At 42.4% G+C, this 17,411-nt stretch overlaps 1 protein-coding gene across 1 annotated transcript in view; it reads right to left on the bottom strand.

The window, feature by feature from the left end:
- Window positions 1-947: 947 nt before the first annotated feature.
- CSF1R (colony stimulating factor 1 receptor) overlaps window positions 948-17,411 on the bottom strand; it is a 37,555-nt gene continuing 21,091 nt past the window's right edge. Inside the window, exons 10-21 of the mRNA XM_083424439.1 lie at window positions 16,389-16,495; window positions 14,944-15,070; window positions 14,334-14,438; window positions 13,641-13,751; window positions 11,989-12,154; window positions 10,989-11,071; window positions 9,734-9,846; window positions 7,111-7,233; window positions 6,694-6,805; window positions 6,013-6,112; window positions 4,825-4,930; window positions 948-3,539 (exon numbers count right to left, since the gene is read on the bottom strand). Of these exons, the coding sequence (XP_083280565.1) occupies window positions 3,405-3,539; window positions 4,825-4,930; window positions 6,013-6,112; window positions 6,694-6,805; window positions 7,111-7,233; window positions 9,734-9,846; window positions 10,989-11,071; window positions 11,989-12,154; window positions 13,641-13,751; window positions 14,334-14,438; window positions 14,944-15,070; window positions 16,389-16,495 (1,388 nt within the window). The 3' untranslated portion in view covers window positions 948-3,404. The remainder of the gene's footprint in view (window positions 3,540-4,824; window positions 4,931-6,012; window positions 6,113-6,693; window positions 6,806-7,110; window positions 7,234-9,733; window positions 9,847-10,988; window positions 11,072-11,988; window positions 12,155-13,640; window positions 13,752-14,333; window positions 14,439-14,943; window positions 15,071-16,388; window positions 16,496-17,411) is intronic.

Raw genomic sequence — 17,411 nt, 5'->3', positions numbered from 1 at the left:
GAAAGGTTTTGTGAGGTCTGTATCATGTTAAGATTAATTTTAAACATCTGTTGAAACTGAGTATTGAGATGTGTAGAACATTGCAGAAGCTACATAATGATGCTTTATCAACTTAGTTATGGGTGGCTAAAGCCTTGGGGTGGGACATAGGTTATCAGGGGGAAAACACCTGAATTACTACTATTACATTTATGCCCCACCTTGCCTACAAGCAGCTCAAGGTGGCATGGATGGTTCTTTTGCCATGCCCATTTTATTTTCACAACAACTCTTAAGAGGTAGGCTAGGATGAATGAGTGGCTGGCTCAAGGTCACCCACATGAGCTTCATGGCTGAGATGAAGGTTTTAAACTGGGTCACCACAGTCCTGATCTGAAACTCTAGCGCTGAGGTTCCGACACAGCACCTGTGAGCACTAAGGCATTCAGAGACCTACCAGAGCACCAGAGGAATTTCTTGAATCACCTTCGGGGCAGATTTTCAGTGTTGACATAGTCCAAGTTTCTCTTCACTCCCCCCCATGTTGTCTGCTTCGGCCCTCCTACCATTTTGTAGCTGGGAGAGCAGTCTTCTTTGTAGTTGATGTCCAATAAGAAGAGAGAACAGTTTAATCGGACACCAGAGAGAAGAGAAGAGAGTTCTAACTGGATGGTATCAGCAAGGGGACATGTTACCTAAAGCTTTAGGTAATGCTCAATTAGTGCAGAATCTCGTAGAATTGGGCATTTGTGAGCCAGCTTTGTCTTTAAACAAACCTGTACTTTACATGGTTCATAGTTCATAAGTAAGTACATTAGCTGAGGCATGGTTGTTTTTTTTTTAGTCTATCAGAACTATTCTCAAAGTCGCTTAATTTATTATTATTTATTACATATTATTTAAAAATGCCCTTATAGAAGAAATCGTATTGTCACCTAGGAAAAAAGTAAACAAATAAAGAGTTCTAATTACTTTGCTTAATCAAATTGTTTTATTTTGAATGGCAGTTAAATGTGAACATACTGATTTATGTAATTGGAAGAATGGTTTCATTTGGAAACTCAACACATAGCAGTTAACTATTTAAAAGCGATCTTGCAGCAACTGAATGGTGGTAGTTTGTGCTGGAAAACTGTCTGGCTAGTTCTTATCCAGTAAGAGAGATGCTCCTTTTTCATTTACACAAGGCTTCAAAGATAGCTGCTTAGCAAAGCTAGTAACCTTTACATAAAACTCAAATCAGTGGCTTGCAAAATATTATGAAAACCATTATGAAGCTGCTGCTTTCTAGTTTTGGTTTTTAAAACTGCAGTGTATGTAAAAATAACAAATAATACATAAAACAGTTGTGACAATTTGTGTACGCAAGCAGTACAAATTCACATTTGCTACAGTTGACTTAGTTGAGAATGTGAGTTAGATACTTCAGATGAGACTGCCCATCTATTCTGCAGCAGGTTAACAATTTTTTTTTTCATATTTCAGAAAAAATATCAAACGTCAGTAGTCTTAATATAAAATTGCCTGAGATTTGCTTACCCGTTTGTAACCCAAAAACTAATACATTGCAACAATTTATTTTAGCACATTAATGCCACCCTGCAGTGTAAAACGCCCAGGGCAGCTTACATATTAACACAAATGCAATAAAATCTCAGTGTTATAAACTACAGAGCAACAATGCCAAAGAGTGATAAAATTCAGAAAAATAAAACAATTGATTACAACCCGTCGAGCTGAGTGTTTGCCTCAATAAACGTTACTTTCTATTGCTGTAATGCCCTTTATATATATGATGTTAAAAACTCAAAGTTTTAGATGCAAAGATTGGAGAGAGCTAATTATGCTTTGTTTTCTAATTTCTCTAATTTAACTAATATTGTTGGTCCCTAAGGGCAAAGCCTCCAGCAATGGTGATCTGTGTTTGCTGTAGTAAATGTAGGGACTTCATGAGCTACTGGTACGTTCCAGTCGCTAATAAAACCCAGTCTTTCCTAAAGGAGAACATTTCACAATTTTTTAACTCTCGCATTAAAATCAATGGGACTTTAGGTACTATTCTCGGTCATTTCCTGTCTTGTTGATCTGTTGCATGCCAAGCCATTCACATTGTTTCTATTATTTCAATGCTTGCTATCACAGATTTAATAACTTGCTTTCTAATACTGTTGCAAATTATTCCTAATGTAGTACATTCCCTAGCTTATTGCTCCTTTTGGCTTCTTGTTTCATTTGAATTGCCAAGTAAGAATGAATTAAGCCTTGTGAGTTTTCTCTCCATTAACCAAAAATTGGCAAAATTTTTTTTACCAGTTTCTGAAAACTATAAAAACTGGTTAAGCGATCAAACATTCAGCTACAATGATGGCTGTAATTATCTCTGGGTCCAATATTAAACAATATTGACTAAGGCTTGGCCAAAATACCCTCCCTTCCTTTTTTGTGGCACTAAATTTTCACATGTTTTGTGGCCCTAAATTTTCACATATTGATGTCTCCAAAACAAAAAGCCGTCATTTAAATCAGTTGAGCAAGAGAGGTTGCAATCCTGTATCGACTTACCTGGGAGTAAGCCCCATGGAACTTGATTACAGCTGCATAGACATGTATAGAACTGCACTGTAAGTCACTCATTAGTAATGTGTTTTAAATCTAAAGCTTTGCTAATAGATTGGCTATACTACTAAAAATCACAGTTTAATACTTAAATTTTTGTTTGCTCGATTAGCACATGGTACAATGGTAATCCCAAGTGAGAGAAAGAGTTGCCGTTACTTTCTTGTTTGAAGTTCTTATCTGTGGAGAAATAGAGAACCTTTCTTCCAGCTGAGGTCATTTCCCCTCTTGAGATGTGACTTCACAGATGGGGAATGGTTATGATTCTTTTCCCACCCTGACCATTGCAAAATCCCTGAGCCAGAGTCAAATTGGATAGGATCTGTCCATTTCCTTTTGACTAATCTTATCAAGGTGGTATTCCTTCCCAGGAAGAAGTCAAGATAGGGAAAGGAGTCCATTCTAAACTCACATGCTGATGGATGAGCAGTGAAAGATACACGAGATAGAGAAAACTTGGCTTTAAAGTCCCCATTCCCCACTCTCTCACTCTTACAAGCACGCTTATATGAAGACTGGTGCTTAGTAGGCTATGGCACTCTGCTGACTTTATATGATGATTCTGCCCAAGATTCCTGCATGCTCTAAGAAGCTAAGCTCGATAAAAATTGGAAACCAGTTACAAGTAAGGGGGGGGGGGAGAGATGTGTAATGGCAGGCAATGCTTCATGTCTTGAAGTCTGCTGCCAGTGCAGTGCCCACCAGTTACATCTGGCTTTCTGGTATGAAATGCTCCCAGAGGGATAGCTGCGTGAGAACTACATTTCAGTTGAAATCGAACCAAGAAGTAGGGTGCAGTTGTATACCCTTTAACAGAACTGGTAATTGTTGCTGTTCAGAAGGGGTTGGATGCTCTCTCCAGTGTCACAAGATTCATCTTCACAATAGCTGGAAGGCTCACATCCGCTGTCTTCTTCTGTGCTGGTTGGTAAGTTGGTGTAACCCTTCACAGCAAGGGGGGAAAAAACCCACAAACTTTAGTGCCTGGAGTATATAATCTGAAGAGAAAGCCTTCTTAACCATTGCATTCAGGAAAGTACAGCGTTTAAAATAAATAAAACAGAAGCTCCTAAACAATTTGATGCTTCTTGATTCCTCTTCAGCCATTTGGAAAGCCTGCTAACAACTGAGGTGGTAAGGAGGTGAGTGTGCTAGGCTCTACGTCCCTGTCACTATTCCAGTCACCTTAAGACTCATGGAGGGTAACCTTGTGGAGCAGGGAGCCTCCTGGGCCCATGCATTTTACTCTGGGAAATCAGGCTTTAAAAATGTGTGGGAAGCCCTCCATGAAGGAAGGAACCCCCCCCCCCTTCACAAAGTTGCCGTCCATGACTTGGAAGGTGACTGCAATGGTCACTGGGAGACAGCTGCTTTTTACAGCTTCTCATTTATTATCATGGTTTCCAAACTCCTGAACATGGCATTAATCCCCTTTTGATTTTGCCAGCGACAAGTGCCATTTTAGTGTATGTGCAGCAAAGTGGGAACTCTGCTATGGAGCTGGGGAACCTCTCTCACTGACCTGATTAGACCTGGCAGACTTCTGAGGTTGGCGTGGCCACTTTTCCTGGACTTGCAGGAAACTTCCCCAACCCTCCCCAAATCTAATCTGGGTGTGAATTGGAATATATACTGTGGCCAGTATAATTTATATTGCATTATATTGCAGGGAGGTGGGACCAATTCGGATGGTCCGCCTCCGCCACTTAATGGATCCAAATGGTTTCCAGAGAGTGGTAGGGGATGCTTTATCCCATGTTGATGGCCTTTCAGCTGATTTCCTGGTGGACCACTGGAATGCGGAGTTAACTAGGGCTATTGACTATTTGGCTCTGAAGCGTCCTCTTCGATTGCATGGAGCCCGGACAGCCCCGTGATTTTCCAAGGATCTGAGGGCAATGAAACAATTACTGAGATGGCTAGAGCGCCGGTGGCAGATAACTCATTCTGAAGCTGACCAGACACGGGTTAGAGCTCAGTGTTGAGCCTACCAAGTGGTGGTAGGAACAGTGAAGAAAACTTTATTCACCGCCTCTATTGCATCTGCAGAAAACAGCAGCAGGGGACTTTTTCAGGTGGTTCACAATTTAGGGGGTGCCGTTTCTACCAGACATAATACAAAGGCATTTATGTGAAAATATAAGGAAAGACACAGTTACTAAAGAAACAGATCATTCAGGTATGAACTACCTTCACCTTGCTTTTTTACTAGTAATTTTAGCATCTCACCTGTTCCTTACTGGTATCCAGTTGCTTCTGAAGGAAAGTGGAAATCTGACTGAAGGTTGGCCGCTGAGTGGGCTCCATGTTCCAGCATGCAGTCATAATGTTGTACCTGGATTGGAGGGGGGGGAGGAATCTGCATATTACCCATTCAGCAGCAACTTGTGGTATTCTGTGTAAAAGCAACTGAAATAATTACAAGTCTGTGATCATTCCCAAGGGCTAAATGCAGATCCTATAATGATGCCCGACTTGGTGACAACAGAATAAATGTTGTTAAGGAGGGAGCTGCTGCCCAAGGTAGGAAAAGAGGTATTAAGGAAACACCTAACTACTTTAAATGACTTCAAATCTCCAGGGCCTGATGAACTGCATCCAAGGGTACTAAAGGAGTTTGCGGATGTAATTTCAGAGCCTTTATCTATTATCTTTGAGAATTCTTGGAGAACAGGTGAGGACCCTACAAATTGGAGGCAGGCAAATGTTGTCCCCATCTTCAAAAGGGGGGGAAGGAAGGCCCAGGTAACTACCGACCGGTGAGCTGGACATCAATACCAGAGAACAAATAATTCCACTGTTGGTCTGTGAGCATTTAGAGAATGATGCTGTGATTAACAAGCTTAACATGAGTCAACAGGGTGATGTAGCAGTAAAAAAAAAGCTAATGCTATTCTAGGATTCAACAACAGAAGTATATTGTTCAGATCAAGGGAAGTAATAATACCACTCTATTCTGCCTTGGGCAGACCACACCTGGAATACTGTGCCCAGTTCTGGGCACCACAATTTAAGAAGGATGTTGACAAGCTGGAATGTGTGCAGAGAAGGGCAAACAGCCTAATCAAGGCTCTGGAAACTAAGCCTTAAGAGAAGTGCTTGAAGGAGCCCTGCCCACGTGGTTGGGTAATTTCTGACATTCTGCCAGTGCATGCAGTCCAGTCACAGGTAAGCAGTTCTCACATGGCTAGAAGAATGTTTGTTACTAAAGTACCTAAATCTTGGCCTGTCACCGAACACAACTTTGTGAGCTGCGAAATGCATCTGAAACGCCTTGGTGGAATTACAGCAGCAACATGCAATATGCTCATCACAGAAAATGTCAGTGACACTCTGTAATGAACTCCTGTCGCTTCCTTGTAATGCTTGTGTGTGTCGCCCAGTTACAGTGGAGATTTCTGAAATCTGTTTACTTACATATCCTCCGGTGCAAACTCAGGTCTGCCCATATGGTATCCTTGTTTTACCAGGCTGTAAAACTTGCTGTTCACTTTCATGCCAGGATAAGGGCTCCTGCCTATAGTGATAAGAAGAAGCACAACACTCTATGGTCACCATGCTGTTCTCATGTTGCTTTCCTACAGGACTGGCTCCTGACTCTTAGGTCAATACCTAAGAGGCTGAAGGCAATCCTTCGTGAACTCCCTAACTGTGTGGGAGCACGGAAGCAATGGCTGGTGAATAGGGAGGAAAAGTCGGGGGAGTAGGTGTGTAACTCTAGAGGCCTTTGGGTTATCGAAGCGATTTTGGTACTCTGCTGCAAAAGTCAAAAGTACTGTAGCGTGTAGTGCCTCTGACTAGGGCAGACCCTACATCAAGTGAAAGCCGAAATGATGGCATTGGCTCTCTATGGATCTGGGCCCTGTTAAGTACCTGAGGTCATCCCCCGATTTCTGGTGCCAGCTAAACTTTTAAGTAGTCTAGTATGACTTTTCTCCAAAGGCCTGAGGTTTCTTATGCCAATGTATGGCACTGAAGAATCAGCACTACAGTCAGTTGTGACCCAATTTTCAAATTATGCTTTCTCCCAAACCCCATTTCTGATCTAAAGCCTTTCCATACAGAAAATTTGGGATGGACAAACACATCATTGCCTACCTAGGGAGAATATCTCCCAGAGAAGGATGCCGTAAGACCACACATCACTCTGTACTGTGTAGACACATTCAAAGATGCTCTCGGGTGCCATCCACTTCACTGGCAGGCGAGCCTGGAATTAAATTTATTTAGAGAGGAAACAGCCTGTGATATACAGATCTTGTGCCACTGTTTTCCACCAGATTTTGCTCAGTAGCCTCTGCCCGAATTTACATGCAGCAACACTTGTCCCGCTGACAAAGAACACACACACTCAAAAATTTCCCATGTTTGTGACCCCAAGATTTCCAGGTGAGGGCAGAAGAGATCGGTGTTCAAAACCCCAGAAAGCTACTATCAGCAACAGAGGAATAAATGGTCTGACTGTAAATCAATTTCCTGTGTACCCAGTGCACATTTGCCACCCCCGTTACTTACATTGCCTTTAACAACATAGTTAGCATCATTCATGATGTCTCTGGCCAGGCCAAAGTCGCAGATCTTGGCCACTCGTCCATCAGCCACTAGTACATTTCTTGCTGCCAAATCTCTGTGGATGCACTAGACAGCAAGGGTGAGAAATGGCATATCAGTTTTTCTTGATCTTCCTGACTTATTTCAACATATGGCCATAGAGAAATACAGGTTGAGCATGATGGACTCTGCCCAATTTGTGCTTGTGCCTGTTCCTCCTGGTGACCAGCAGCACGATGCAGACATCCGGGCTGCATTAGTGAGACTACAGGCTACAGTTGCTTTCACGTCATCCAAATGTTTTGATCTACAACTTCCATAAGCTCCAGCCAGCATAGTCAACAGCCAGGGCTGATGGGAGCTGTTGCCAAAAATATCTTAAGGCTTGGAGACAGGTGGGCTAGAGTATTTGTTTTGGCTTTCTTATTCTCACTCCACTGGTCCCCTATGGAACTCCAGTAGTTAGTATGAGCTTCCTGCCATTGGTGATACAAGTAGGAAGACGCTGTACTTTGGACACAGCATGTAAAAGACTGGTTGTGAGACTGTGCTGACACCATGAAGAATAGAGCACATGACAAAACTAACCATTTCATTAAGCCACTACAGAAGTAGTCATGCCTGAATCAGCCTTGATAATCATTTGCATTGATTTAGGCTAAAACAGTCTTAGTGCTCAGGACATCCAGGTAATTGGATAATTATAGCCCATGTTTCCCTTTCCTGTAATGTCAAGGTTAAACACTCCAACAGCATTAATTTTGAAATGGTTGTAAAACCTTTTCAAGCTATAGAATGCCACATATGGAGTCTATAGCTCTTACACAATCTCCTTGCTGTACAAGCTTAAAAGGTAGGGAGGTACCCTTTTGTGGAAGCCTGTGTCTGCGGCACAGTACAATCTGTGCTGTGATGAGCAGCCAGTGAGATTGCGCTCACTAATTATATTTATAACATGGTGGGTCAGAAGCCCCAACCGTCACTTTCAGTTCCTTATTCCTGGAATGGGAGGCATAAAGAACACCCTAAATCTTGTAAATCTTTGTAAAAGCTTTGGGCTCAAACCACTAAACAAATGTGAACATTCAGATAGAAAAATATGTTTAAAAATGGTAATACTTCTGCTGGTTGGCAAAGAGGGGACTGCACAAGCTGAAAAATATAGTTCATGTTATTATACAGCATCCATATGTATACGCAGGTACAGATTGGGGTAAAAGGTAAAGGAACCCCTGACCATTAGGTCCAGTCGTGACCTACTCTGGGGTTGCGGCGCTCATCTCACTTTATTGGCCAAGGGAGCCAGTGTACAGCTTCCGGGTCACGTGGCCAGCATGACTAAGCTGCTTCTGGCGAACCAGAGCAGCGCACGGAAACGCCGTTTACCTTCCCGCCGGAGCGGTACCTATTTATCTACTTGCACTTTTGACGTGCTTTTGAACTGCTAGGTTGGCAGGAACAGATTGGGGTAGGCAGCACAAATTCCCTCCCCTAATTTCATGCAAGAGGCAAGGAAGGGAAATCAAAGGGGAAGGAGTGCCCCACTTGCTAGCATCTTTCTCTCCTGACAGATGACCCGCATGAGAAATAAGCCCTGGGCAGAGAAATGGTTTCTCACCATATAGGGAGAAATACACACACACCTGGCTTCCTTTCTATCAAAAGCCATAAGTATTTAAGGAGGACTTGATACTGTCTATTGCCTATATGGAAAAGTATTATAATCAAACAATCAGCTTAGCAGAATGGTAAGATTTTCAGCAATGTAAGAAATAACCTAAGTTTACAAAAGTAGTTGTGATAGACAGGGTGAACCAAGACAACGTGAGAAATAGAGGAGATAAGAGGAACCGTGGAAAGGGGATGGGAAGTCAGTTAAGGAATAATAATTCTTTGCTATGTTAACAATGCCACTTATTTAGAGATCCTCTTCTGTTAGCATTGTTTTAGTTTTAAGTTTTGTTTGAGATGGAATTCATTAAAAATGCAAAATAATAATAATATATTTAGGATGCTGTAATAATAAATTTCTCTTGTACAAAAGCAGGTTCTTAATCTAAGAAACACTTCAGACTACCTCACACATTTGAATGTTCCTCCATGTTCACAACAAACTTCCACACAGAAAACTAGCTGCTGGGGAAAAGGGAACTTAGCCCTCTCCCTGCCATACTAGTAAGTTGGTGTTGTTTTAGTCAGTGGGTGGGTGTTATATGGGATTCATTTTAATAAAGAAACATTCAATCACGTGAACTCCTATCAACAGTATGAAATGGTACAGCCTTGACACAGGCTTATCACCTCACTGAGAACTAAGCCTTAGTTTTGGGGATGTTCTTTTGTTTCTTTCAGACTTCAGCGCTATGCGTTCATTATTCAAGGGTAACATGCAGGATATACTTGTGTACAGAGCAGGGTGGGGTTCCAACTGCTGCACATATGTAGAGTAAAAGTTGGGCCAAGGCCTTTTGTTTGGGATGCAAGTGAGTTTCCTGCATAGTAATGGAAAATGAGGCCTTGGTTTCTGAATAACTGATCCTGAAAACATTTTCTAAAGAGAACTATGTTCAGAGGAGTGTGAACTCACGTTTTTTGAAGCAAGAAAAGCCATTCCCTGGGCCACCTGGTTGGAGAAATGCAGCAAGTCATATAGGTCGAGAGGATGGCCGTCTATGTCCTCTCCTGACACTGAGCTCCTCCCTGGAATGGGGAAAACTCATGGTGATCAACAAAGGGCAACTTTACCACAGGATGAAGTCAATGTTCAAACTAACTGAACCACATCTCCAATATAGGGAGATGAATGAAGTCTAGAAATGGGAACAATAACACGGAACCATGGTTAACAGATAAGCATCTTGAGAAAGGAAAGAGCGATCACTTGAATTTGAAACTTCCAGTGTACAATGAACGTTGTAACACTTTCCTAAGATTTAAGTCCCACTGAACTCAGATGAGCTTGCTTTTGACTATGATTGAACTGGAAGTCTGCTAGTAGGAACAGAATTAGTGGCCCAGTTCTCTTTGTTCAATACAATTGGATTATATGTGCAAGCTGTTCCCAGTCCCTACAACTAATAGGACTGCTTTGTTCGGTACAAAATTTATGCACATGGCATTTATGATGCTAACCTGTGTAATGATGTGTGTAATTGTGGTTGCAGAATATACTGAAGTGGGAAATATGAATGGACTGAGCATTTGTTTGCATTTATTTTCCATGCAAGAGCTGAAATTCCTATTTTATACACATAGATGTGCTTAGCAATGCTGCTCATGTGATCTTTGTACATGGGAGCTGAGTTCCAGTTACAAAAAGCAATGTATCATTCTCTTAATTGGTGTTCAAATTCTGCATTTAGAATCACAAATTTAATAACTAAAATTAGAATCTGCCCTTACAGGATTTCATGGTGATTAATTAAAAGCTGCATATCTAAAAATGTAGTTCCCCATAATAATTCACATTCTGGCTAATTTATTTGAATTTTGGCACCATATGTTGCTGTAAGGGTCGTGATCCTGAAAACTATGCACATTCAGGCAGCTGTAATAGTGGACAGTCAAAGTCTAGTGTAAAAGTTTAGGATGCAATGAACATAGGGATAATACACAAATTGTGCCAATTTTGGATGCTGTCAGCAGACATTTTTATACATCTCTCAGTCCAACTTGTAAGGGCTATTGTGAAAAGAAAGGAGATGCATTGAGCTCACTTCTTATTTTTTTAATGTAATAAACAAACCATCATATCAAAATACTGGCAAATACTGAAAACCTCAGCAGCAGGAACTACCTCCTCTGGAAATAATAATCGAAAGCATCATTCCTTGCTTATTTACCGTTTGGTGGCATAGAGCCTGATGCTGTTACTGGTTTCATTTCCAAATAACTGTCCAAACACTGGGTACCGATTCCACTGTCACTGCATCAATGGAAACAGAGAAAGAAAAATTTATTAACAATCTAATCTCTGCATCAAATCTAGCATCCTGAATAAGAGATCATGTAGATAATGGAGGAGCGCTAAAGGTGCAAATCTGTAATTTTAAGTTCCAGTCCAATTGTGATGCTGCCTATCATCATGAACTTAGCTTTAGATGCAACATTAAAACTTTAAAGTCGTATAACAAACTGCCCCCCCAATCTATTAAAAACTTCAAATGGGGCTTCTCAACTCTATCAAATGCTTTCTCAATGTCCTTTAAAAAAACGCTGTAGGGGCTTCCTCACATTGCTAATAATATTAAGTATGTCATTATTTGAAATGGTGTAAGTGTGTGAGGAATTTGTTTAGGGTGGGACAAAGCCCATGAATATAAGCGAAAAATAATAATGATTGGCAGGCATCCTGGTACCAGGCATCAATTTCTTTGTCTCTTTCCAACAAGCACTATATTTCTTGAGCTAATCTCCTGTGTGTTGTGGCATTTCAAGAAGGGAGAGCAGTTGTATGTGGGATGGAAGGTGCTGAAGAATGTGGGTACCAGCCTTTCTCATCTGTAAATAAAGGTTCTGGTCAACTTCCTTCATGCCACAAAGCCATTTTAAAGATAGAGTAGGCCATTCCATTGGACAGATACATGTGAGGCCCTTGGCCATTTTGTCTGGTTCCTAGAATGAAGTGCTCAGATCATGTAGCCACTATCTCTCACACTATATGAAACATGAGCTAATTACCTTGTGTAGAAATCCCAGTCATGAAAGCTTAGCAAAATTACTCTTGCTCTCACTGACTTCTCAGATGACGACTGTACTGTAAAGGTATGCTAGGTTGGAAATTTGCCCTAATTCTGTTGGGTTTTAGCCCTCTGTTGAATCTGTACTGGTTTGGATTCTTACCTCCGGACGTATTTCTTCCCAAGGTACATATTTTTATAGTCTGCTGCCATGCTATCAAGAGAAGACTCAAATGTTAAATCCTGGATTATGAGACACTCTGCTTTCTTTCGCAAGAAATTCAGCAAGTCCCCATAAGGACAATACTCGGTGATGACAAATACAGGGCCTGAAAAAGAAAAAAATAAACCTGATCAGAAAGTGGCATCATTGTACTCTGTTTCTGCTAGGTAGCAGCTTAGTCTGATTGATCAACACTAACTATTTCAGTTTAAAGGATTTTGGTTTTTGTAGCAGAGTGCCACCCAGGGCTTCCACATTGTTTTTAACTCAAAGCAGGATGTGCATCACCCCATTCCCTCCAGATTTCTTTACCGCTCAAAATTACCTATTCAAGCTGCCTTTCCCCCCCTGCAGGTGGATAAGCAGTATGGATGAAGGAATTATGATCAGAAAGGTGTCACAAGAGAAAGGGCTAAGCAACACTATCTCTTGCTTTTCCTGCAGTCAGATTGTGACTGGATTGTGGTTTATCAAGACTGACCTGGGCTTAAAAAAAAACAAAAAACAAGCAGGGAAAAGTAATTGCTAAGTGGAATGTAAAGTGTAGTTTTGCTCTCAAAGGCAAGTTATGTAATCAGTAGAATCACGTGACATGGTTCTTGCTGGACAGCACCATTTCAGAGGGGGGAGGGGGGAATTGAACGCTCTGTTCCTGTAAAACGATTCCCTATAGATAGAAAGCCACCTGGAGAAGCTTCATGTAAAACTCTGACATGCATGGTTTTTTTGCTTTAAAAATCTCTTTGAAATTCTTTTATACCAGGAAAATTCAAGCATGTGTTCCTCTACCTGCAAGCCAAAGTGGTAGGTAAAGGTAAAGGTACCCCTGCCCGTACAGGCCAGTCTTGCCAGACTCTAGGGTTGTGCGCTCATCTCACTCTAAAGGCCAGGAGCCAGCGCTGTCCGAAGACACTTCCGGGTCACGTGGCCAGCGTGACAAGCCGCATCTGGCGAGCCAGCGCAGCACACGGAACGCCGTTTACCTTCCCGCTGGTAAGCGGTCCCTATTTATCTACTTGCACCCGAGGGTGCTTTCGAACTGCTAGGTTGGCAGGCGCTGGGACCGAACGACGGGAGCGCACCCCGCCGCGGGGATTCGAACCACCGACCTTTCGATCGGCAAGTCCTAGGTGCTGAGGCTTTAACCCACAGCGCCACCCGCGTGGTATAGCAAAAACTATATATCATGATTTTACTGACTGTGTAGTTCCACTCTCAGGTGTTGGAATGACAGGTATGAAACCAGAAACAGGTGAAATAGGACGAAGAGAAAGTAGTCTGAAGCAGCACTATGATGGCAGATTAAAAAGTGAGAATGGCATACCTATTGTGAAATGAGGTTTACCTCCCACCACTCCATCCCAACTAAATATAGGTCCTGTAAATTCAGGCCACTTCTAATTTCCTACAGACAGTGTATTGTAACCTTTAAGGTCTGAAGAGCCAGCATTCTCAAAGCAGAAATGTTTATTCTTGTCATGATTGTGATACTGACTTGAAAAATCTATGACTCTTCCATTATGAGGAAATGTTGCTGAAAAGAATGAAACCAAAGGAACGAGAATGGTGGGGTGCCAGGGACCGCTTCTTACCTCCATGTGTACATGCTCCCAACAGGTTGACGATGTTGTCATGGTGACCTAAATGGCTCATGATCTTCAGTTCTGTCATGAGGGCTTCTTGCTCATCAGTATGTGCTGTTGCTGAAACCAGAAATGAAACGAGTCGTATTCAAACCCGTATGCAGGTTCTTGTGAAAATGCACAGCGTTTTTGTGCAAATTTCTCCTGTTATACACACATTTTTCAAAAGCAACTTTGCCTAATGTATACTCTTCTTTTCTTTTGCAAGGCAGGTTTCCATAATATAATGCATTTTTGTATGTTGTTTTCATTAATATATGCATTTATATGCATATACATAGAATATAATCACTTTTGTGTACATTACTTGGCTGGAGAACTGCATTGCAAAATTAAGATAAGTGCACACTTCAAAAAGTGGCTGTGTTTCACATTGCTTCATAAAGTATGTATTAGGTTAAGTTCACCTATAAATGCACATTGAATTGATACCTCCCCATCCCAACTAGTCACCTAGGATCAGTATGTCCAGTTCTTACATAGAAATATACAGATAGTATCATGAGAAGGACTTGCTTCTTGCTCCTTACTTACATCACCCCCAATTTATTCCAATGTTGGAGCTGGTTTTCAATTTGCAGGCCCTTAGAATGATTATTACCTAGTGAACACTGGCCAAGGACTGCTTTAACCAGCACTTACATTTAAGCATTTTCACAGCCACCTTCAGGACAGAATCTTCCTTCCCAAGTCCAAAAGCAGTGGCCTCAACCACCTTTCCAAAAGCTCCAGCTCCAAGGGTCTTTCCTATGAAAGCAAATATGGTGTTTAGAAGCATAACAGAATCAGGAGGAGGATTTTTGATACTGATTCAGTGATCATTGTGTGTGCGTGTGTGTGTCCCTGCCTGTCCCACATGCACAAAGCCTTGAGAGCAGACAAGTAATATCTCCTAAAGTTCAATAAGCCACAGCAGGCTATGAGAAGGTTTGCAGTCGACAACGTAAACCATTTCTGTGCCTTGCACAGTTCAATGTCATTTCTTTGTTATTTGTAGCCCTGATTTCTCTGCTTCTGATTTTTCTGATCTTTTCATTGAGACCTATCAGTCAGTAGCTGCTATGGGATACCATTTTGCTCATTCTGCAAAATCTCAAGAATTATGAGGGGGGAAATTGTGCAGTCCTTCATATAGGCAGAATAGTATTATGCAACTGCTGTGTATCAATTCAATAATTTGGACCGTCCACAAATGTAGATAAACAGGATGACATACTACTACCACAGCAAGTGTACAAAGATTGCTCCTCACCAAATTGCAGGTTGTTCCTGGGAAATTCCCATTTTTCATTGTAAGGAAGCTGGGTGGGATCAATAAAAGTGTAATTGTTTCCCTCACAGGCCTCAATGATCTTCCAACGGACTTGGTACTTTGGTTTCTGCAAGGAAAAATGATTCATGCATCAGAAAAGCATTGTTCAATAGCATTTTAGCACTTCAGTATACTATCGGGAAAATAAGTCTCACTGAATTTAGTGGGTCTTAAATATCAACTAGACGTACGTAGGATTGGCCTGCTAAACTCCCAGCAGACTCCTCCAAAGATGTTGCAACTGTTATAATATAAGTTTGAAGAGGCCCATGAATTTTACTAAATGAGGCCTCCATACTAAAATCAAACACATGGCATGCAGTCCCAGTTTGATAAGGATGCAGTTTTGCGTGTTGAGTCCCACAATGCCACCCCCAAAAAAATTCACACTTCACACATCAATTTTTGTTTAGGTTTTTGGCATAATTTTGGCCACAACTTTATTCAAAATACAAAAAATGTGAGTGGTTGCTTAGGCATTGGTTATGACTATCTGTCCTTGCCCTCAGGGACAGAGCTGGTCTTCCGGACACCAATGGAAGCCAGCGTGGGAAACAAGTATTGGGTGAGAAAATGAAGCTGGGCATCAGTCCCTCACTTCTCACCCTCATGTTCCTGTGGGGCTTGCACGGCCCAAGTCCGATGCCAGGGACAAGGACGAAAAGAATGGCAAGCCCCTGGATTCCTTTAACGGAATTCCCTTTCCACATCATTTGGAGGGGTAGGCACTTACCCCTCCAAGCACCAATTTAACCAATGCCTAACCGCCAACCTTACAAGTTGTGACGATTTGCTACGCAGTAGGCAAAAACCAAATGGCACCAGCCAATCAGCCAGATGGCAAAATTCCTACCAGGCCCCCGCACCAAGGCGGACGACCCCTTGACAGGCATAGCAAGGTCAAGCGATCAGAAAGAACCACCCTATTTAAAGGGAGGGAGGGCGGGTGATCCGATGTATTTAAAGACTCTGACCCCTCCTCCAATTGGCAACAATCAAAACTCCCCAACAACCCAGTTTTAACCATTTAACGGCTTGGGTTCCTCACCAAAACTGCCAAGTCATGGCAGGGTGGCTTGTTCCCCCAACCGCAACACGTGCTCTCTGTTAGGGAGAACACGCTTTGTCAAATTTGGGTGGGTTGGAAGGCTGTAGTTTGGTTTAATTGGGTCAATATGCCCCTTCACAATTTAGCTTGGATAATTTTTATGCCACTATGACACTAAGGTTTAAAAAGTCTTTCCATCAGCAGGGTCTTCTGTACTGCATTTGAGAGCGAGCCATTTTAGACATGAGAAGTGACAGCAGTAGAGCTGCTTTCAACCTCTGGACCTCTTCCCTGTCTACTTTTCTTTCCACACAGAGACCACGAACACCCATCTGACCTGTTTATACTTGTAGACTAGGAAGATGATACACAGAAGCAGGAAAAACATCGTCCCAGCACATGCAATAAGAATTGGTTTGGGGAATTCGCTCAGGGGTTCAGATGCTGTGGGAGGGAAAGAAAATAAAAGTTTGTAGTGCATCAGTCATTCCTGAACATTCATGAGAACCATGCTATCAGATCAAACACAACAGTAGAGCAAGAGAGATACCTGGCTTCCTCCCTGCTTTGCTATATAAAACAAAGGCACAGATACCCAGTGATAGCAAAGCTGATTTACAGAGCAATCCCACTCCCTGACTAGGAGCAGCAGAGTGAAAAAGGGGCAGCAGAACCACTGCCACATCCAAAGTCCTGTGACTTGCTCCAGCTCGGGCAGAATGAGTGTGTATGGGTGTATAGGTGTGCACAGTGGCGTAGCGTGGGTTGTCAGCACCCGGGGCAAGGCAAGTAATTTGCGCCCCCTGCTGCACTGTCCCTCCCCCAGATAGTCCCTTGCTCTCTCTCCGCACCGCACGCCTGGCACCCTCCCCTCCACAGTGGGCGGCGACCTGGCGGCTTGGATCGGATTCACACAGCCAGCACTGCAGTGAGAGAGAGTGAGTGAGTCAGGTAGGGGCAGAGAGCTGCGAGTGTGAGCGCGCGCCCCCCCAGATGTTGCACCCGGTGCAGCCGGCCCCCCCTGCACCCCCACGCTACGCCACTGGGTGCGCACACTTGCACAACATTTCTGACATTTGTTTGCTTGCTTGTTTCTTTATGTAATTTCTTTCCCATGCTTCAATATAGATGATCTCAGGAAACATAACAAGAATACAATTAAAAAATGACAAAGCACATTAAATTAAAACAGTGGAATTATCAAGCAGCAAATCCAGCCATCTGTTCCAAAGATACTTGAAATGCCTGTCAGAGGGGAAAGGTCTGGGGCCAAACGATGTACAATGCTGGTGCCAGGCCAACCTCAAGGGACAGAATCACATAGGAGCCCCCTTTATATTAGCGTAAATGCAGCCACAAC

The sequence above is a fragment of the Podarcis tiliguerta genome (genome assembly GCF_965153285.1).
Source record: "Podarcis tiliguerta genome assembly, chromosome: 2".
Classification (NCBI taxonomy): domain Eukaryota; kingdom Metazoa; phylum Chordata; class Lepidosauria; order Squamata; family Lacertidae; genus Podarcis; species Podarcis tiliguerta.
The sequence above is the reverse complement of the archived record's forward strand: the minus strand, read 5'-3'. Positions and strand labels throughout refer to the sequence as shown.